This window comes from Lissotriton vulgaris, chromosome 10 (assembly GCF_964263255.1).
Source record: "Lissotriton vulgaris chromosome 10, aLisVul1.2, whole genome shotgun sequence".
NCBI lineage: Eukaryota > Metazoa > Chordata > Amphibia > Caudata > Salamandridae > Lissotriton > Lissotriton vulgaris.
The window spans coordinates 494,757,018-494,779,709 of NC_141698.1; the positions used below are offsets into that span (position 1 = coordinate 494,757,018).

A 22,692-nucleotide genomic window follows, 5' to 3' on the forward strand; every position below is an offset into this window, starting at 1 on the left:
CGTGGGGCCTGTTGCTGGTGGTGGTGGATCGTGTTCCTTTTGAAGCTGAAGTGGACGCAGCTGTGGTCCGTCCAGTGGAGTCCGGTGGCGTGGCTGAAGGAGATGTCCTTGCTGGAGGAGAAGACGGGGTCAAGCGTGTGGCCGGCGTAGTGGGTGGTCACCAGCTGCTTGAGTCCGAGGTTGGCGAGGTTGTCCAGCAGGGTGGTGGTGTTGCGGTCGTTGTTGTTCTCCAGGTGGAAGTTGAGGTCCCCGAGGAGGATGTATAGCGTTTGTAGATGCCAGGAGCCTTTTTTGCAGTCGCAAACGGGCCGATCTCCCGGTTGCAAGCGCAAAAAAGGGTCGTACATCTGGCCCTTGATTCTAGACCCTTCCCAAACATATATTTAAAATTCTCAAATCTTTTAGCCCGAGAGCCACCAAATAGGGGAAACAGATTAAGAAAAACCAAACATCTAGAAGGTACATCTTACAGTGATATCCCGCTAGCTTCCTGTTCAGGTCTAAGCACTTTAAATTTCAGAGGAGGTCTAAGCACCTAAAAACTACGCACCTCAATCATGTTAGGTGTTCTACCCAACACGATCCATTCTAGGGCACACAACAGCACCGATATTCACACAAATCATCAGATGAATTTAGAGGCGGACAAAGTTAGTCCTCTAACTGAGGGCTTAAAAGATTAATATATTTTTGATCTCGACCAGAGAGACCTTGATGCGGACGCACTCCTCAAAGAGGAGGCCCACTCCACATCCAATAATGTTAGACCCTCTAGGACAGGAGATGTTCTCTCCGGTTAACATCTAACGCCCTAGAAGTGCGAGTGGTAGCCCCAAGAGCAGGTGGCCAAATTCCTCACAAAGTGGCTAAGAAACCCACTAGAGTGGGGGGAAAGAAACCTCCCATGATCTGAATGTTCCAGACCAGTCATTCTAAATAAGGTGTCCTTAATCCCAAACCTGGACCTTGACCTCATTACTTTCCTTTTTAAATTCTGAAGAGAGACAAGGAAGGGCTTGGAAAAATCCCTAAAAATGTGCCAAGATCGCCAGCTTGATGATCCAGGACCTCTAGCTTGTATCATTGACATGGCAGAAGATTGCCACCTGAAACAACACCAGGTAGACTTCAATCTCCTTAGAGGCGGGAGCCAAGGGGCTCTAACCTTGCTTGGTAACGCTAATGCGAGTATAAATGCGGAAAGAAGTAGAGTGATTCAATCAAAAATAAATCCCTAGCTAGTTGATGTAGCTATAAATCCTTTACTAAATAGGTCTCTAACTTTACTGCTCTGAACAAAGCCCACTCAAACATTCGGAGGGTTTTCGACCACAATATTTTAGGTCAGGTAGGAAGAAGGGGCCTTTCTCCCCGCTGCGCTTTTACTCTCTGAAGAGCAAAGTAGTGGAGAGACCGGGTAATATTATTTGGATGGAAGAGGATAGATGGCCTAACTGTCACGCCAGTTCCCTCAGGGTTAAAAAAGTGATGTTTCAGGACGGAACGTATCTCCTTATGGATTTTGGCCACCTTCTTTGACTGTAGGAGAATAGCTTTTACTCTGTCTATAAAAAAAAACAGGAATTCTGTACATCTCAAGGGTGTTAGGACCGAATTTTCTCAGTTTATGATGAATCCTAGTCCTTCCTAGAGGGAAATCGTACTGTCTTGGTCTTTACAAATTTGCACTTTGCATGCGACATTATGAGTATGTCATCCAGATATATAATAAGACGTATTCCTCTCTCTTTGAGGAAAGAGATGACCGCTCTCCTTACTTTTGTAAATCCTTAGGAGGCTGATGCTAGGTCGAAGGGGAGTGCCTCGAACTTGAAAAGATGATTTTGGCGTAGAAATTGGAGGCAGCATTGATATTCCTGAGCTATTGGGACAGTGAAATAAGTGTCCTTTAGGTAGAGTTTTACTTGTCACTCATCCTCCAATAAGATGTCTCTTAGGAGGTGTATGCCCTTCATCTTGAAGTGCCTGTTGTAGAGGAACTTGTTTACGTTTGAGGTTTATGACTAGTCTCCAACCTTTGTCTTTTTTCTGTATTAGAAATAACGTACCAATAAAAACCTGGTGGTTCAGCAGTACTTCTATTATTGCACTTTTCATTAGCATGGAGAGAATCTCCTCTTCTACTACCCTCTGATGATCTGGGGTCAGGCTTAATTCTTCGGGGACATGGGATTGGTAAAGAGTTTGTATGAAATCTATCTTTAACCGTATCCAGGACCCACGGCTTCAGGGTTCTTTGCCATGCTTTGTGGAAGAGTTTGAGACGACCTCCCACCTTTACCTGGGAAGAACTTCGAGGAAGATTGGTACTCACTGTTGAAGGGCCTCCTGAGTGGAAACCTCCACCGCGTTGAGGATAAAAGGCTGGTGGTGCTCTTTGCTGCCTCTGCTGAAGGTGGCAATCTTCTGCCATGTCAATGATCCTAACTAGGGGTCCTGGAACTTCAAGTAGGTGATCCTGGAACATTTTTAGGGACTTTTCCATGCCCTTCCTTGGGTCTCTTCCCAAATTAAAAAGAAAAGTAATGAGCTCCGGGTCCAGGTTTGGAGTTAGAGACACCTTATTTATAATCACCGGTCAGGAACATTCGGGTCGTAGGAGGTTTTGAGCCTCCATCTCTAGTGGGTTTCTTAGCCACTTTGTGAAAAATTTGGCCACGTGCTCTAGAAGCCACCATTCCACACTTCTAGGATGTTTGATGTTACCCAGAGAGAACATCTCCTGTCCTAGAGGGTTTAAAATTATGCCTCTGGATGTGAAGGTGACCTCCTCATTGAGGAGCGCGTCCGTATCAATTTCTCTCTGGTTAAGATCAAAAATATATTCATCTGGTAGGTCCTCATTCAGAGGGTTAACATCATCCATCTCTAAATTCAGCTTAGAATTAGTGATGTTAAAAAGGGTTCCAAAGACAACCGGTAACCAAAAACCCTTTTTATGTTGCCCGGCGGTATCGCCTCTATGACCCACCAATATTAATCAATGAAGAAGCAGGCGCTGGAGACTGGAAGGCAGGAAACGAGGATTTTATTCTCTCCGGAGGAGAACACATCAATTCAGACAGCAAGTATCGTCACGAGGTGCTCTAGCCACATCTCTGAGGCCTGGCCTCTTATACTAGGGTTTATGACCTTTATTGCACATAACACATTCTCGCAACACTTTAGTATTAGAAAGAACATCCTCGGAATCTCCCCTTCAGGCCCGTTCCCACATACATTTACAGTTGGATTCCCCACCCCGGTCACAACAGGTGGTGGTTGTCGCACAGCAGGGCATTCCGCCGATTCACGGAATGCATGGGGTTGATCGGATCTCATAGAGTGGGGGCTTTGATCGGCTCGAGGGTCTTTTGATGGGGAGGGGAAGCTTCCTACTGTACGGGGTAATAAACAGTATCCGCAGGGCCAGGTGGCGGCCTGGGAACAAGGAAGACAAACGGGGACACAGGAAAAAGGGGTTTGCATCGAAAGGATCTGAGGCCATGAAAGGAATGAGGGGAGGTGTCGCGCTGGGAACAGGATGGGATTCAGTGGTGAAGCTGCGCTGAAGAGGGGTTTATGACCCAAGGCATGAGAGAGCGGGGGTTGTCAGTGTGCGGGGGGATGCTTGCGAGGTTAAGGGAGAGAGAGACGCGCTGGCTATCAGCGAGGGGCAGGGAGGCCATGGCGTTCAAAAATGGCTGCCGCTTACGCGCACGAATGGGCTTGAAAAGGGGGCAAGATGACGCCGATAATGTTCACCAAGTTTGAGTTAATTTTCCACAGTCCTCCCTTTAACATTTCCAAGACATCTTGCTGGCCTATTTCCTATCTATACCTATATGCAGCGATCATAAGTAAGGGAGAGGGGACTTAGGCAAAAGAGCTGTACATAAACATCACATTATAAACATTATATTGAAAAATCTCATCATCTAGTAGGCGGGTTCATCGTTAAGTTGGTTGCAGAAAAAGTCATCGTAATGTAATATCAGACTAGAATTACGTAGCGAGGGCGTTGGGTATAGATCATAGATGCTTATAGTCATTCGAAATAGGAGCTGGTGAGTTATCATATAAGTAAGTCCTCTTTGCATTCGGCGGGTGCATAGTTAGTCCAATGGTGATTGGGAGAGAAAGGAGAGATAGTAAAAATATCAGAGTTCTCGTTGTCTTTTGTCGTCTTCTGTTGGCACTGTTAAGCCCCTGGATTACTACTCGGTCTGTCAACAGGAATGTTCATGTGGATTGAGTCGTTGGAGGTCTGCGGGCAGGGGTACATTTTGTCTTGTTTCGTCAGACCTCATAGGAGCAATGCGTTACGGGTTTGGAGCAGGTGCACTTTCTTTTATAACGCAGAGCATAGATTTGCAATGAAAAATGTGATTGTTCCTGAATTGTGAGATCTGTTTGTTCCTTGGGTCTGTGTGGTGAGCATTTCCAGTCGCTTCCATCATCTTCGAGGCGTTCAGCAGCGGGTAGAACCACATACTTTGTTCATCTTCTCTTTAGAGGCGACCCTTGGTGGAGTTCTAGGTCACCGTTCTAAGATTAACATAGTTCGTGGTCCACTTAGTCGGAGCTCCCTCCCTTCTGACGCAGGGAGTACTTTTCTCTGGGTAGCTCAGTAGGATTTTGGAGGAACTTGAGAGTTCGGGTGGAAAGGTGCGGGTGTGAACAGTCCTTATGGTACGTCGGAGGAGGAGGGGATGGAGCAAGGCCAAGTCGGGAACAGATCAGGGGGGGCGGAGAGTTTTCGACAGGCGGGTCCGTAACCATGTTCAGAGAGCGGGGACTTTTTGGCACACGTTGATCATAGAGCAGGGGCTTCAGGTCAGCCCTTTCCTTAGCTTTTGTCTGAAACAGTGCCCCGTCCTGCGTCTCCTTACTGCTGTGGTCTCGCCTCGGCCTCCGTCGCTGATGTTCCACAATCCGCAGTCAGGCCGCGTGCTCCCACATCCGGTCTCTTTCTCCTCCGACAGTGATACCCTTAAATGAGTTTTGAAAAGACAGTCTTTAGAGATATTGCAGAAGAAGGTAATTACATAAATCTATTTCTCTCCCAACACCAAGCAACTGGGGTAAGCACTCGCTACATTGGAGATTCTTGCGGCTAACGTATAAACAATTGATGATGGGTTTGCTGGATTCCTTACAACTTCCTTTCGCTGGCTAATTCTTTGGCGCTTTGATGGTTATTACGTTCATTTGTAATAGGTACGAGGTCTGGTACTCATTTATTGCATACGTCTATTATAGTAGATGTCAGTTCTTCTGGTAGAGACCTATTTCCCTAGTACGAGTCTTGCAAGGCTAGGCTGGTCTTCAGGGCCTTGTGTTTTACAAAAAGTGCAACGTGCTATTCACCATAGTCTGGTAGGCATCCTTCTGAGGGATGAACATAGGCTAAACAAGTCTTCATTACATCAAAACATCTTATTATCAGCAAGGCTTACAGCAACAAGTTCTTTCGATTTTCGGTCTAATTTTTAACTTTGCATACATCTTTCTAACTTTCTATATAAATCCTCGCGACCTGGTTACTACAAAAACTCGGGGGGGGGGGGGGGGGGGGGTTTGCGATAATTATTAAACTTATCCTCGGGGAAGGTGGGATCTTATGGAAAACGATTAGGAACATAGTGAATTAGAGCAGGGGGCGTTTTTCAAGCTCTCGTTCAGGGCAGCTGACACCAAACTGGGGGCATTTTGGGAAGACGGGGGTGTCTTGATCATCTCTTACTGTTTGGGGTATGGGGACAATTTGGAATGGGGGTGGTCGCATTACCACAGACATATTTTATCATAGAAGCCACTGACAAATAGTTCCCTGGTTGTGGGTCAAATTTAGGGAACCTCAGTCGTCTTACCTGTCCTTTTCCTACTGGCCAATTTAAATTTCATCCATATTTAGCAGAAAAGGAGAGGTAGTAACGTGGTACCGATACAACTTTATTTTAGGACAAATTTGTGCAAATACTTGTGGTATTTGGGGCCAATCAGGAGGTGCACCAGTTTCGTCAATTAGGTGCCAGTCGCTAGGAAGAGGGAAAGTGTGGAGGGGTGAAAGAGTGAGAGAGAGAGAGAGAGAGAGAGAGAGAGAAAGAAAGAGAGAAAGAGAGAGAGAGAGAGAGAGAGAAAGAGAGAGAGAGACAATAGGCCAAACAGTACACATGGGACATGGAGAATGACCGTGTATTGTTTGGGCTATTCAGTGCGTTACCCAACGTTAGACGTTTCGGGTCTGTGTTAGGATGTAGAAAGCATGCAGTTTTGGGACAGAAGAGCATTAGATCTGGTACAAAAAGGTCGTGCATTGGGTAGGGCGTCCTTTTTGTGTCGTCTTGTAGCGGTAGTCCGTTTTCATGCATCGGGCGTGACGTGGTTCCAGATCCCTTACAATACCCTAATCGGGATTCTAATGTAACCTGCAGAAGGAAAAAGGAGGGAAAGGGGGAGGTGGGGGGACAACATTCGAACACATCATATGTACGGGCACGAAAGTCCTTTACTTACCGCATACTCGTACTTATCTCTTCGGGATATAATCCCTTAGGGTTTTGGTTTCTGAAAGTCAAGGGGGCGGGCAATGTGATAAGTGGTTCATGGGGAGGTTCGAGGATGGCATTAAGGATCGTGTGTAGAGAAACGCTAAAAAGAGGAATCAGAGGTGCCTAGCGTGAGGTACCCGGTTTTGTAGATGTATCCGGCCATCGGGATCCCTAAATCATTCCCAAAGCTGTGAGGTTCTAAGGCATATCAGTTCTTCGTTTTAACCCGGTACCTTAGTACCTTCGACCACCATATCTTAATAACATTTTATCAATCACCCCGCTTTACTTTACCCATTCTCAGAAGTCGAGGTCCTTCTTCATATGTTAGTCCCTGAGCTTAGTCGCATATTTTGGAGGCAACGTATCATACCTGGGATCCGATCATCAATCCGGGGCTGGACAACCATTTCTCGGATAACCTTAAAAAAAGAGCAGAACGGTTGCGCACAGAAAAACCCTCCCACCGATACCCGCATTTACAAAAGTATGCGATGCTTATTCATAGTTGTTAAGACCTTTATTTGTATAATCCTTCAGTATGTAAAATGTGAGAGCACAATCATAATTTGGCCTGACATGTCGTCGATGGAAGCACATACAGTAGGGGGTTATTTTGTAACACAAGAACATGTAAAAAAAACCCTAATTAATTATTTGCAAGTAACTAAAAACATTTCATTGCGTGACGAGGGAATCAGGGGCATTTCAGTTCATAAATGGAAACACAGTCAACCTCATCGGAATCACATTTCCTAGATGTAAACTGTGAGTGTGCATCATAAGCGACGTTATGTACCAGTTACAATAAATATCAAAAATAAATCGTTCATTGAAATCAACATTTTTACGGAACCCCTTCTCAAACGTTCGCCAAGTGAACCCTCCTCCCTTTCCCATCGAGCGCACAATGGTTCGTATATATATCTTAGTACATCAAGTCTCATTAGTTAAGGAACACCACGAGGCATCCGTTAGTTTCCATTGATACCGGCGCCATTTTGGGCGAGGCCGGCTTAATCCGGAAGTAGCATCAGAGGAAAAAAATGTCCCCGACGATTGGCGGTTGGACCAGGGTCCCTTTCGGCAGTTCAAAAAAACTGTGCTAACAGAGGGGCTGGTGGTGTGGACCGTCAATCAAGAGAGGGAGGGGGATAGAGTCTTTCTTACCGGGTCATGTTGATGCTCAGCCGGAACTTACTCAAGTTCGTTAGCCCATAATGTTCCTGGGTGGTTCAGACGGAAGCTGATGCAGACACGAGAGCACCGCCATCTTGTTGCTGTGCCGTGGTTATTTCATTTGAGATCAATGCAACTGTTCCTCACCGGAAGCCTGAAGGGGCTGAGGGCTCTTGGGACTTTGGTAGAATCTTCAAAGTCGAGGGGATGTTTGTCGATGGTGGGGGCTTGCGCCCAGGTGGGCAAGTGCCCGAGTTGCAATTTCGGACAAAGTTACTCCAGCGGCCTAGACCCGCCTTTCGAGGGCCCAGACGCCATTTTGAGACCCTGTGGCAGCCACCTTTGCCGTATCCATCAGGAGTGGAAGAAACTTCTTGTGATGGCGAAAGACAGAGCATCATGCTGCTGGAGCAGGACATTTTGGTTCGGGGCGCCAGGGTGCAGTAGTGGAGCCTTCATCTGGGGAGGTGAGGGAGGCTCACTCGTGCCGTCTCCCTCTCCCGGCGCATCCTACACCGTCCTTTTGAATCAGGGGCGCACATGATGACCACCCTACACCCCTGATTCCGACTCTTGGGGGACCACTGTACATCCGGTGTTCCGTAAATATGCCCGTCGGACATTGTATGTCCTGTACTACGCAAGTATACCAGCCGGGCATTGTATGTCCTGTGCTAAGGAAATATACCAGTCGGGCATTATGTGTCCTGTGCAGCGTAGGTATATGGCCGTCGCCCGGCTGGAGGACATCGGCGCCGGACCAGGGCAGGGAAGCCTCCTACCTGTGGAGGTGGAAGAGGCTCGTCCGCGTCGCCTCTTCCTCCCTGCCCACCCTGCATCCGTTCGATGGAGGAATTCGTGATGGCCGGACCAGGAGATACGAGGGAGGGGGTCATTTGCAGCCGCCCCCTCCCTACTCGCGGCCCGGGGGACGCCATCCCTGGAAGGGTAGTATGGAAAGACCATTTCATTGCCTGCTTGGTGGAGCCTCCAGGACCTTCTCGCCAGCGATCTCTTTTTGGCCCATGGTTGCTGGCAGGCCCCGCCCCACACGTGCTATGTGTTCCGGATGGGCGGGACCATCGAACTGTTACATTGGAGGACTTCCGGAGTGAGCATAATATGTTTTGTATTTTTCCTATTAGTAAAGTTTGTTTTAGAGAGAGTTCTACTAGTTATTCTATTTACCGTTGGTTGTGTGTTTTCTTTACCGTAATTAAATCCTAAGTTTATATAATAGACGCTTGGCTTCCTTGAGTCTTTTCTCTAACGGGGGGTTGTTTACACTGGTCTGTAATTGTGTTTGGTTTTTCAGAGTGGGGGAGTAACAGAGAGCAATCAGTCCCAAAACTCTAACATGTCGTTAAAATTGGTCTGACGAAATCTGTGCCATCGAGCATAATCAAACGGGGTGGTTCTATCTGTCCTGTCCGTACTAGTCTGATTGGTTTTTATTTCGTGCCTTTTCCCTTTCTGTCGGCCTGTCCTTTCTGTCGACCCTCCATTCTTACCTATGCTCTGCAAAGTCGGACATTGGGCTTTCCAGTGCCCGAGACATTTACAGAAAGCACATTGGTTTTGTTTTAAATCTGTTCGTCCTGTGCGCAGTGTCGGGGGATTACCTTCGGGTCGTTGTGTTCCGGGGTTGACTTGTCGGCACACCCCTTTACACCGTTCTCTTTTCATATCTATTCCTCGGAATTGTGCCATCGTTGGCCCTTCCCTTTGCCTACTGACGTTTGGAGGGTTGTCCGTCGTGTCCCTTCACCTTTTCCGAATTCGTCGCCTTCCCTTCGTCGTGTGGCTTCTTTGCGCCACATACCGAGACTATCGAGCATAATAGGTGTTGTTTCATTCCTACGAAGGGCTATTTCTACCGTTTCTATTTTGTCGAGATCAAAGGATCCTCTCAGTGGCCACTGTCTTTCTCGATCCTTTTTCGTATATTTATGCCACAGCTCACTATAGGCTATAGCGATTAATCCATGCTTCATGAACATGTCCTTATTAGGGGTGCCTTCCAGCGGAGCCGGATGGTTCATCTCTAATAAGCGGTCCGGGTTAAACAGGCTACTAACCAGTGGGGAGAAGACAGGCATGACGGATCACAATGGGATAATAGTCAGCACTACCTATCTTATCACTGCGCGCAAAGACTAGACAGAATATTTCTATTCTACGTTGTTTGCACGTAGTGAATACCTCATGAACCAATCTTGAGCAATCAATCAATGTTAGGTCAAAAATAAAAAATCAATATGGTCAATGGGAAGAATAAGTAGGCTCGCAAAGGTTCGCGTCACCTACCCTTTCACTATCTGCAAAGAGGGGACCTATTCTTCCCTGTTTGCAGACAGAGAATCTCCAGAAAACAATCTATAACAGTTAATCAATGGGGGGGGGGCAATTGTTCAGTGGGGGAGAAAGATAGGTCCGACGGGTGCGTACCTATCCTTCGCTGTTTATAAAGGGAGAGCCTGTTGTTTCTCCGTTTGTAGACAGTGAATCTCCAATAAATTAACAAAAAGTAATACTAGTATTTTCTCAACAATTATCAATCACTTTCAATTATCTATCACTTTCGCAATTCGTCGTGTTTACACGACCTTACCCGGACCGCATGGACAGTTTCTTGTCTTCCGAATCCAGCGCCCGATCGTCCTCTTCTCTTCGTACTTCTCGTGGCACTCCTGATGGTTCCCAGTCAGGACCGCAGATCACTCGAGAGAGGTCTGTTCAGAACCAGTGAAGTTCGGATGATCGGCTGTCAGACGAGGGTCTATCGGACAGGGTACCTTCCGATCGTTGCAGTCGTTCACTCTGTCGTCAGGACCTCTCCCACTGGATCCACGAGTCGCTGATGGGCCCCACGTTTGGGACGCCAATTGTTAAAAAGGGTTCCAAAGACAACCGGTAACCAAAAACCCTTTTTATGTTGCCCGGCGGTATCGCCTCTATGACCCACCAATATTAATCAATGAAGAAGCAGGCGCTGGAGACTATAAGGCAGGAAACGAGGATTTTATTCTCTCCGGAGGAGAACACATCAATTCAGACAGCAAGTATCGTCACGAGGTGCTCTAGCCACATCTCTGAGGCCTGGCCTCTTATACTAGGGTTTATGACCTTTATTGCACATAACACATTCTCGCAACAGTATTAGAAAGAACATCCTCGGAATCTCCCCTTCAGGCCCGTTCCCACATACATTTACAGTTGGATTCCCCACCCCGGTCACAACAGGTGGTGGTTGTTGCACAGCAGGGCATTCCGCCGATTCACGGAATGCATGGGGTTGATCGGATCTCATAGAGTGGGGGCTTTGATCGGCTCGAGGGTCTTTTGATGGGGAGGGGAAGCTTCCTACTGTACGGGGTAATAAACAGTATCCGCAGGGCCAGGTGGCGGCCTGGGAACAAGGAAGACAAACGGGGACACAGGAAAAAGGGGTTTGCATCGAAAGGATCTGAGGCCATGAAAGGAATGAGGGGAGGTGTCGCGCTGGGAACAGGATGGGATTCAGTGGTGAAGCTGCGCTGAAGAGGGGTTTATGACCCAAGGCATGAGAGAGCGGGGGTTGTCAGTGTGCGGGGGGATGCTTGCGAGGTTAAGGGAGAGAGAGACGCGCTGGCTATCAGCGAGGGGCAGGGAGGCCATGGCGTTCAAAAATGGCTGCCGCTTACGCGCACGAATGGGCTTGAAAAGGGGGCAAGATGACGCCGATAATGTTCACCAAGTTTGAGTTAATTTTCCACAGTGAGGGTATTGGTGCTGTTGTGCGCACTCGAAGGGATCGTGTTGCGTAGGACACCCAACCTTCTTGAGGTGCTTAGACCTCCACTTTGCTTTAAAAAACTGGAAGCTAGAGGGTTATCATTCGAAGAAGTATCTTCCAGATATTCGTTTTTTCTTAATCTTTTTCACCTGTTAAGGGGCTTTGGAGTCTCCTCAGACATGAACTCCGGTTCGGATTCCTCTTCCGAGAGGATAGAGCTTTTAATGGATATAACCTGTTGGATGAGCACATTTCATGCTGAATCATTTTTTGTAGTAAGTTCCTCATTCAGGTTTTGTGGAGTTTCTGAGCTCTGGCTGTCCTCAGACATCGTGGGTTAATATTATTCAATTTTGCGTAAATTTGAGCAACTTAGTAAGGAAGGTGCTCTAAGTGGACTAAATTATTGCTAAAATTATTTATATTTATAGATGTATATAAAAAATATATATTTTTTAAAGTTAAGGTGTTTATTTTAATTTCGAGAGTCTGGCACCCTGCTGTCTGTCCCTATTTAGCCTAGCCTTGGTTCCCAGGGGAAGTGCTAAAAGATTTGAGAATTTTTAATATACGTTTGTGAAGGGTTAAGAACCAACTCTGGAATTAATATAAAATGAATCGTGCCACAGAGTCCTAGTCAGCTGAGAAGCAACTGTCAACGTTGTTCGATCGAACAGCTGGGTGTATTGCGGCTCAGGGTGTAGCCCTAGACTGGTGGTACTCCTAGTACGACCTGTGGGCCGCCAGCAGCTCGGCAGGCTTCATTGGCGGCCCGCAGTCCTTACCATGACATTTTTACATTGCCAGTGAGGCCAACAGTAAACACAGAAGATGACACAGCAGCATACGTAGTGAATACATATTAAATACGTATTCACTATGTATGCTCCCGCAGCCATCTTCTGAGTTTACCGCCGGCCTCCGGCCTCTGCGACCTCACACATGGCGCAGCCAGAAAGCTTCCTGAAAGGCCCTTTAAAGGTCAGCTGTGCGCGTTTTCACAGCTGACTTTTAAAGGGCATTTAAGGAAGCTTCCTGTTTCGTGTTGCCAATGACGTCCTCTTCTAGGTCGTCTTCTCCCGCAGCCTTTACTCCACACCCAGAAAAACACACACAGACACACACACACACAGACACAAACACACAGAGGCACACAGAGACAGACACACACACACACACACACACACAGACAGACAGAGAGACACAGAGAGAGACACCCACACATAAAGACACACACACAAAGAGAGAGACAGACAGAGAGACACACAGAGACAGACACACACTGAGAAGTACATAGAGACACACACAGAGACAGACACACAGCCAGAGATACAGAGACAAAGACGCACACAGCGACACACAGAGACCGGCACACAGAGACACATGCAGATACACACACAGATGCACACACACAGACTGACACACACAGGCGCACACACAGATGCACACACAGAGAAAGACGCACACATAGAGACAGAGACGCACACATAGAGACAGAGACGCACACAGAGACAGACGCACACATAGAGACAGAGACGCACACATAGAGACAGAGACGCACACAGAGACAGAGACGCACACATAGAGACAGACGCACACAGAGACAGAGACGCACACAGAGACAGAGACGCACACAGAGACAGAGACGCACACAGAGACAGAGACGCACACAGAGACAGACACAGAGACAGAGACGCACACAGATGCATAGACAGAGACGCACACACAGATGCATAGACAGACGCACAGAGACAGAGACACACAGAGACAGACACACAGAGACAGAGACACACAGAGACAGAGACACACAGAGACAGAGACACACAGAGACAGAGACACACAGAGACGGAGACACACAGAGACGGAGGCACACAGAGACGGAGACACAGGCAGAGATACACAGATAGAGATACACAGATAGAGATACACAGATAGAGATACACAGATAGAGATACACAGATAGAGATACACAGACAGACAGACACACAGACAGACAGACACACAGACACACAGACACACAGAGACACAGAGACACAGAGACACAGACACACAGAGACACACAGACAGACAGACAGACAGACACACAGATAGAGATACACAGATAGAGATACACAGATAGAGATACACAGATAGAGATACACAGATAGAGATACACAGACAGACACACAGAGATACACAGAGAGAGACAGAGATAGACAGGGACCCACACACACAGGGACCCACACACACAGGGACCCACACACACAGGGACCCACACACACAGGGACCCACACAGACAGGGACCCACACAGACAGGGACCCACACAGACAGGGACCCACACAGACAGGGACCCACACAGACAGGGACCCACACAGACAGGGCAACCAAAAATTGGAATCTCTGCGCTTGCCCGTTGTAAAGGAAGGATATTAGAGGCGAGTTACTCTAATACCTAATACAAGGACAAAACAGTATTTCAGCCTTATAAGTAAAATGTTAACTTATAAATAAAACGGTAACATATACATACAAACATACAATAAGCTAAAAGCGATTGTTCCCTCAAAACGTATCTAATATAGTAGAACAGTTCAAAAGAAAGAAACATCTACAAACAGTTTCATGGAAAGAATTACGATGCAAGTCTAATCCCTTTATGGGATTGTGATGGGTTCTGAGGCAAAGGGCTGTGCTAAGTGTGATTTTGCATTTAACACAGCTAAATTTCCAGGGAGGGAGGGGGGCAAGGGACAGGAAAAAGGAGAAGAGGCAAAAAGTTTGTTCTTGAATTGTAGGTCCTCGAGGAAAAATACATTTGAGCTCACTGATCTGCTGAGCTCTCAAAAACCAGCTGCCTTTTTCCTGGCAGAAACCTGGCTGCACGATCAATGTGCCCGATCCCGGGGGATACGCTATGCTGAGATTAGACAGACCATTTCAAAGAGAAGGAGGCCTGGCAATCAATTAAAAAAACAGAACTCCAAGTTAAATTAACTGAAGTGACGTTCTCAGGATGTGAAGCAGCCCTGTTCTCTCCTTCCTTAACTCAGTCGTATTGTATAACAGGGCTCCTCATATAACGACCCCCAGGATCGGCCAAGGCTTTCTTAAATTCTTTTGCGGACTTTCTTCCTCCCTATCGCCTGCGCTACTCTAAGTTTGTAGTTTTAGGAGACCTCAATCTACATGTGAATGATAGCCAATGCCCTTCAGCATCATTGTTTGTGAAAGATATTGAAGCGTTGGAGTTGCTTCAGCTCGATACTTGTCTGATGCACTCTGGAGGGCATACTCTTGATCCCATTTTTGCAAATGGCAATCTTGTAGATACTTCTTCCATAACGTTGGTGGAGTGGTTAGACCATTCTATTATTTCTTTTAGAATTAAAGACCGTTTAACCTATCCAGGGCCCTCCTATACAGCTAGTGTGGGCAAAAATATACGCAACTGGTCGCTAGTTACCCCCGAGGCTCTGAAGGCTAAACTAGCTGAAAGTCCCCCTGATTTAGTTACCTGTCCACAGAACGCCAACGGACAAAAAACATCCTGGATAATGGAAGCTTTGGATTTGCTGGGGCCTCAGAAAACAGGGAGTAACTTGCGACACACTCCAGTGGCCAAATGGTTTAATAAAGAACTTCTAGATTTAAAAAAGAAAAAAAAGAAGTGCGAAAGAGGGGAACGTCTTTGGAGGAAAGGATACAAGAAGGAGGACAAAGACACCCATCTAAAATCATTGTGAAACTATCATAAACGGATTAAACAAACGTGCACCGGGTTTATACGCACAAAATTGAGACCTCCAAAGGGTCTGCTAAAGAGATCTTTCAGATTGTAAAAAATCTGACCTTGTTGAACAGGTTACTGCTCCTATACCTCCTTCTGAGGGTCAATGCAATGGCCCATTATTTTACCAGATGGATCGAGGCAATCTATGCTTCTTTCCGGAGGATAGCAGACTCTTTAGGTTTAATTTTCCCGAAACTACACTCCTGGCGGTAAACTTCAGAATGCCGACCCTAAGGAAAACATTCGACCTTCTCACCAGTGTTAAATCTGGTTTACCTAATGATCCTATACTATAGCTCCAATTGCTTGCAACCTGCTCAACCACTCTTTCACTATGGGTATAGTACCTAGAGCATGGAAACATGCAATGATTGCGCCACTACTAAAAAAATCCTTCTCTGAACCCTTCTTTTCCAGAAAACCTGAGACCGGTCTCCCTACTTCCTCTTTTTGCAACAATGGAGGAGAGGTTTCTTAATCTCTAACTAACCAAATATCTGGAAGGTAGCAATTTGCTATATGATACACAGTCAGGTTTTAGACCTCAACATAGTACAGAAGCGGCCTAGTTATTAGCCTCGGAATATATGAGAATGGCAGCAGATAAGGGCAAGACAGCAGCCTTGATCCTGTTGGATTTAAGTGCTGCATTTGACACTGTATCACATGGTCTTCTCTGGAATGCCTATAGGACAGGTCGTCCCCCAAGAGTCGGCGTTAAGCCCTACTCTGTTCAATGTGTATTTGCATCCATTGTAAGAGGTTGCAGGGAGCCATGGGGTAGAGATGGTATCGTAAGCGGACGATAAGCAGCTAATCGTCACCCTAACACAGGACACTGCAGAGTCAGCCCCGAAATTTAGAGCTTGTCTGGCGGGCCTTGCAAACTGGATGACATGGAGTGGTCTGCAAATGAACGCAGTAAAAACCGATATCCTAGTGGTTGGGAAACAAGCGTCACTATGGTCTGCAGCATGGTGGTCCCCAGAACTGGGTCGGCTTCCCATACCCAAACCTAAATCGAATCATTTGTTAGTTTGGTATGATTCGGCCCTTCGCTTCGATCATCAAATCGCCACATTGGCTGGTACCTGTTTTGTTATTTTTAGGATGCTGCGTAAGATTCTAGACTTTCCGCCAGAGGCACCCCAAACAACAGTTATTAAGGCACTGATAGTATTACACTTGGATTATTGTAATGATCTTGGAGTGTCCCAAAGTAGACATAAAATGCTACAGAGGGTACAGAATTCTGCAGCCAGGATGTGACTGAAAATCCTGAGGAGATAGTAATTGGACGATGCCCTGACGAAATTACACTAGCTCCTAGTACAGGAAAGAGTTGCTTTTAAAGCACTCTGTTTCTGCCACAGAATTCTAAATGGCCTAGTCCCACGCTTTCTGTTCCCGCTGATCAAATCTTATCTACCAACAAGGCATCATTGATCATCAGGCACCCCCAAGATGGTGGTCCCAAAGGTACATAGGGCACGCTTGGGGGGAAAAGTCCTTTTGTTGGTTGCAGCAAAAAAGTGGAACCTTCTCCCCTTAGATTTAAGGATGCAGCCCGCCCTCTTAACAACGATTTCTGAAAGAGCTAAAGACATAGCTTTTTAGGCAATCTAGCAGCAGAGTAGTTTAAGGGTCTGAAAGGCGGTTAGCCTTGTTGAAGGTGAGGACTTTTTTCCCCTAGCGCGGGACACTCTGTTAGGAGTAACCAGGCGCTTTACAAAACAAAAAAAACAACAACAAAAAAGTCTATGTCTAGGTTACTTATCTGTGTAGAGCCGCATTTAAAAGAGGCAGATGAGACTGGCCACATGCCTATTATAGCCTGACTGTATTATGTTCTAGAACAATACAGACTGTAATGTCATACTTTAAAGTAGTTGTGTGGAGTTGCCATTAAAAGATTAATACATAATGGTAGCATCCGGTCTTGTAATGAAATAGCGATTCTTCTTATTATACTGCCAAGAGAATCTAGATTTCATTAAAGACACAGAGGCTAACATTATCCCACCCTGTGGAATATATGTAAAACAAATTGGAATTTAAATTTACTTAGATCATTATGCTCAACCAAAGGAAGATTTTAAGGTAATATTTTTTAATTCTGTGTTCTCAATGATCAATGTATGCACCAAAAAAAGAAAAGAGGTGTAATTTCTTAGAATACTTGCACAAGTTTTAATCCTACTTGTAATTTTTAAGTTCTCACCCAAGTTGAACTCCTACGTGAAAAGAAATTGTTCTGATAACAATCCTTTATTTCAGATAACGCCCAATAATCCAGGACCCCCTGAGGGAATCGCCTGGAAGACTCCACATCTGCTGAGCCTACAGTCCGGTTTATGTACCCTAGTTCACCATTCATCCATCTACTAAGGATCTTCCATTTCCTGTCATTTTCTTCAACAAGTTCACCCTTTTGACCTTATGTTTGCAAACCTTCATGTTACATGCCTAGTATTTTATCCACATTTAAAAGAGGCAGATGAGACTGGCCACATGCCTATTATAGCCGACTATATTATATTCCAGAACAATACACACTGCAATGTCATACTTTAAAGTGGCTGTGTGGAGTTGGCATTAAAAGATTAATGCATAATGTTAGCCTCCATGTCTTTAATGAAATCTAGATTATTTTGGCATGGTAATTAGGACAATCGCTATTCTCCTGGTTGTTCCCTCACCCAGCAGGGATGCTGAGAAACCCTTAGCCCTCAATCTTGGTCCAAACAGGTACAATTTGTGCCGAGCTTCTCCACGCTGATAGCTTCAGTTTGAGGATTTGGGAGTCTCAATCTCCCTTTTTATAATCTATTTCCAGGCACAGATGTGATTTAGTGCAGAGGTCTTCAAACTTTCTTCCTCTGAGCCTCCCTAAGCAAAATGTTTTGTGGTCGGGCCCCCTCCAAAACTTGATGGCATGGATTGGGGGAGCGGGAGGAACATGGCTGCGTGCAGGGAGAGTGGCTTATGAGATGATTTCAGAAAATACTTTTTCTATAGCTTATGAACCGCACCAAATATGAGACTTCAACAACAGCATCAAACAAAAAACAGATATCCCAAACAAACTGCTCCCCATAATTGGGGTGTTGTGAGCCCCTTACACTCTTTGACCCCAATGCAACTATACCTGCTGGACTAATGAGAACTGCAGTCCCGAGTAGGAAGATATCTCCTCTGCCTCTTTTACCTTTTCCTCACTATGATGGATCATCACCTCTGTCCTAATGCTTGAAAGGACAATACGCTCTGATGCCCCATTTTTTAAAGGTAGACAGTCTTAATTGTGATGCAGTGGGCCCCCCAAATTCCTGGGCCCCAGTCCTGCTGCATCTGCTCCTTTATGATAACCAGCAGTGGCCACTTACACACTTGGCAGCAGTACCAGCTTCCCTAATGAATCTCCCTTTTAAAAAAACAAAAACACTTCTATTGCCCCCTTCTTTGGGGTATCTCTCTGAAGAAGTGGTCTTTGGCCATTTATAAACATAAAAATGAGTCCACATACAGTGCTCCCTATTCTGGGCCTTCTCTTTGACAATATCTATGAATCTCGCTGCTTTCCTCTGTCTCCTAGACACTTTCTGTGAGGCCCCAAGGATAGAGAGGATTAGTGCTCTGCATCTGAACGCAACCCTGCTGGCCTTCTACCTGCCACCCATTGACTCAGCTTTCACAAAAAAACTTCCCCTGAATGGTTAATACTGACTTTGAGATGCCTGTGCCTGAAATCGAAGTGTGTGGTGGTAGTGCAGAAAGTTAAAAAAAATAACAACAGCCTTCTTACCAGCCATTAATTGATTGATTCACTAAAAGGCAGGGCCACTGGAATTAGGAGTTTCTGCAGCAGCAGCGTTTTCCACATAATTATCAATTTTGTGCTTTTGCTACATAATCTGCAGATTTCAACAACAAACTTGATTCTAGCTCAAAAGAACAAAAGTTACTTAAAGCGTGACAAAGTGTTACGGAGCAGTGGAAGGCCTTTTGCAAAGATTGACTGCTAATCTTGTAGTTGCTTACCGCTGTATTTGGGTGTTGAACTGGTACTAAGGAGGTAAAATATTTCCCCTGACACCGTTAACTTGGATTAAAATGACAAAATAATGAAGTAATGCTTCTCACAAAAAGCCTTTTCTGGTGAAGGATTCTCAGACATCTTTAAAATCAGAGGAATTGTGTCTATTGCCAACCTCCACAAAGAAGTTGATGATAAATGCAATGATTATTTCCACTTGCCTGGATTATGGGATGTCACTATGCATTTCATCCTTCATTTCAACACCCTGGAGAACTTCACTGGTTTACCATTCGTAAAATGGTAGCATCCATGAAATAATCAGACTGATTCAACACTCAGCTTTTAGAAATAAGATAAAACCTGGTTATCTTTAAAAAAAACAATTGTTTTTTTACACCGCCACCTCATATGTCTACGTAATTAAACTCATTATATCCATGATCCCACACACTCTGCTTAGTCCCCTATTGATAGCAGTATTTTTTTAAATCATTATAAGTTCCCACTCAACGCAGCAATGACCGGCATAACAGAAGGCAAGTCCACTTTATCGTTACTCAAACTGAAATGAAGTTTCAGATCAACGAATTGTGCTTTCAAAAAGAACGTGAAATGGACCAATTGACTGCCCGGCTGGTAGAATCTTTGGACACATCCCTTTTCAAAGCCATTAAAGCAGCCTCAGCTACGCTAGAAGCACAGAGATCCCTTTTATGGAATGTGAATTTAGAAGATGATAAAGTAACCTATTATAATAGTGGTAGATTGTCTGTTAAGACAGCAGATCTCTGATTAAATGATCTGTTGGCATCAATTCAAACATGTACAGTCTATAAAATAGCCCACATACCTGAGAAAGTAAGCAGACTTTTAATACTGAAAAATGTAATTATCAGGAATTCACAATGCCTGGCACTCATTCCCTGTTTTCTGGAAAACAAAAATGCTAAAATAACGCTCTCAGGACCCAACATTGTCATAAGCACTCATACCTCAGTGACAGCACAGCAGTACTAATAGCTGGCTCATCATTAAATACAATTTCATAGCAGCAATATGGATGCAAAAATCAAACTTGCGTATTTCAGAGGCTGAAAGAAAGAAATTGACAGACCTGTCCAACGTAATATTTAAATATTTTAAGTAAAGAGACCTTTGACACAGTTTCTCTGTAAAGAATTTAAATTTGATTTCTTACCTTCCATTGACCCTCTCAGCTAAAAACCTCTCTGTGTAGAAGGAGGCCCAGGGGCCTAATTGCTCTAACCACAGGATCACCTCCTCAGGAGTCCATTTTTCAACTGGCTTGTGTACAAGAAGGTCATGTTCAGACTCCCTGCTACTCCAATGATAGACCAGCAAAACTACCTGAAATGTAAAAAAAATATGTACTGGAATGATTTCTAAAAAGAAAGTGTGAAGATGAAATAGATAATTACATTTCTTGATTTAACTGCGTTTATTATCAGAACCTGCATATTCAAGGCCAACACCAGTCAGGGTTGGGTTTTTTTCATGCCTCAAATGAATTCCACCTGGCAGTTCGGACTGAACTGTTCCTATTGGAGCAGGACCAAGATGGATTTGCATTTGACTGTTCTCCCTCTAGAGAGACACAGACGGTGAAAAACAATGGACTGGAACAGGGCTTGAGTGATGGCCAGTAGCAGAGATTAATTTGCGGCTTTGCTCCATCACTTTGCTGTTTGTTGCAGCATATACAGGAAGGTTTTAAACAGTATGAACGAAAAGTAATAATCTGACATTTTGAATGCGTTTTCGGTGCCCCTCTTTATCATAGATAAATAATTAACCATGCCAATATTGAGAGAATGGAGGTGAATTTTTGTTATTGACGATTTGCTACCCTGTCTTCCTACTCAGTTTGGGCCAATCCCAACTAAGCCAAACTCAAATTCAGCTACCTCACAGTAGCACACAAGCGTGTTAGAACTAGAGTTTGGAGTAAAACATGATCTGGTCACCAAAGGAGACTAACTTAGATAGAAATCCCTGTGCACTGAAAAGTGAATATTCTTTACAATTCAAACACCATCTTAGGAAGCACTGGAAAGGCTAAATACATTTGCCCAAATGTACCCAGAGACCATTTTACTAATATAAATCCAAGTTTTAGATGATTTGGAGGATGGCCGTTATGTTACAATCATAATATTTATATGATATAATACATGGAAATCTGCAATCCCTGTATAAAAACCAATCTCTAATTTCTTTATAAAAACGCGACTTGTGACACACCCAGTCGCCTATAATGAAGAAATGATGTCAGAACTCAATTGTAATAACTTATTACAGTTGAGTTCTGACAGCAAAATACCAGGAGCTAGAGCCAGAAACCAAGGGGGAAGGCAGGTCAGGTCACAGAGCATAATTTAAGCAGCTGTTTAAAGAACGAAAACAAAACGTTGCTTTTCTTTCTTCTGCTTAGTTTACCTTGCTGTACAGTTACCAACAGAAAGGGGATACTTAAGGCAACATGTTATTTTTTGATTTCCTCAAGTAAAATTAAAGTAAAATCTGAACCTTTCTTCGCATTTCTACTCATTCCGGGCTTCTCTGCTTTGTATTAAAACATGAATTGTATTAAACTGATTTTATTATCTGTTACAACAAATTTCAAATTTATTTTTAAGGTGTTTGATCTTTCACTAAAGATTCTATTTTTAGTCTTGATGTTTACAAACATGCTCTCCCTTTCATATGAAAATGATTGAGCAACAAGAATTTAGGTGGTCTGTGTATGAAAGGTGATGGTTTGACAAAGTATTCCAGGGAATAAAGTACCCCCTGCTTTCGGCCCCTTTCATTTATATGGCCATGGAATTACACAATGGCTTTCATTATACTAATAATATACAGCAAGGGGGTACTTTATTCCATATGTAATGTTTGTATGGTCTTTCAGAACTAAGGAGTTAAAAATTCATTAGTAATTTGATCAAAATGTAAAGGTTGTCACTATTTCACAGTGAGAACGCAATGGTTTCAGACACTTATTAACTCTCCCCTCTGCAATACATCGGTTAATGCTTGATGAGTGCTGTAGGACGCTGGCTCTGTATATACTATACCAAAGTGAGGTTTAGTGTGCAGAGTCCAGTGGATCCCCAAAGGTATACCACAGGCTAAAATAGTAATACCTTACTCTCCTTTGTGGTAGTGTGGTTAAGCAGTCAGGCTTATCAGAGGGTAGTGTTAATCATTAGTTGTACACACTCAGGAAAGAAATGATGTCACATACTCAAAGACTGAATCCAGGCCAATTGTTTGTATAACAAGTTATTTTGTTTTACTTCTAGAACCAAGATTTACTTAGTAGCAGGCAAGTTAAACTCTTCATACAATGTTACT

The 22,692-nt window shown here is 44.7% G+C and overlaps 1 protein-coding gene across 2 annotated transcripts in view; it reads right to left on the reverse strand.

Annotated features, from left to right (window-relative positions):
• BFAR (bifunctional apoptosis regulator) overlaps window positions 1-22,692 on the reverse strand; it is a 357,188-nt gene that overhangs the window by 212,069 nt on the left and 122,427 nt on the right. For both annotated transcript variants that reach the window (XM_086941352.1, XM_086941351.1), the window contains exon 5: window positions 20,516-20,685. In XM_086941352.1, coding sequence (XP_086797478.1) covers window positions 20,516-20,685 — 170 coding nt within the window. The remainder of the gene's footprint in view (window positions 1-20,515; window positions 20,686-22,692) is intronic.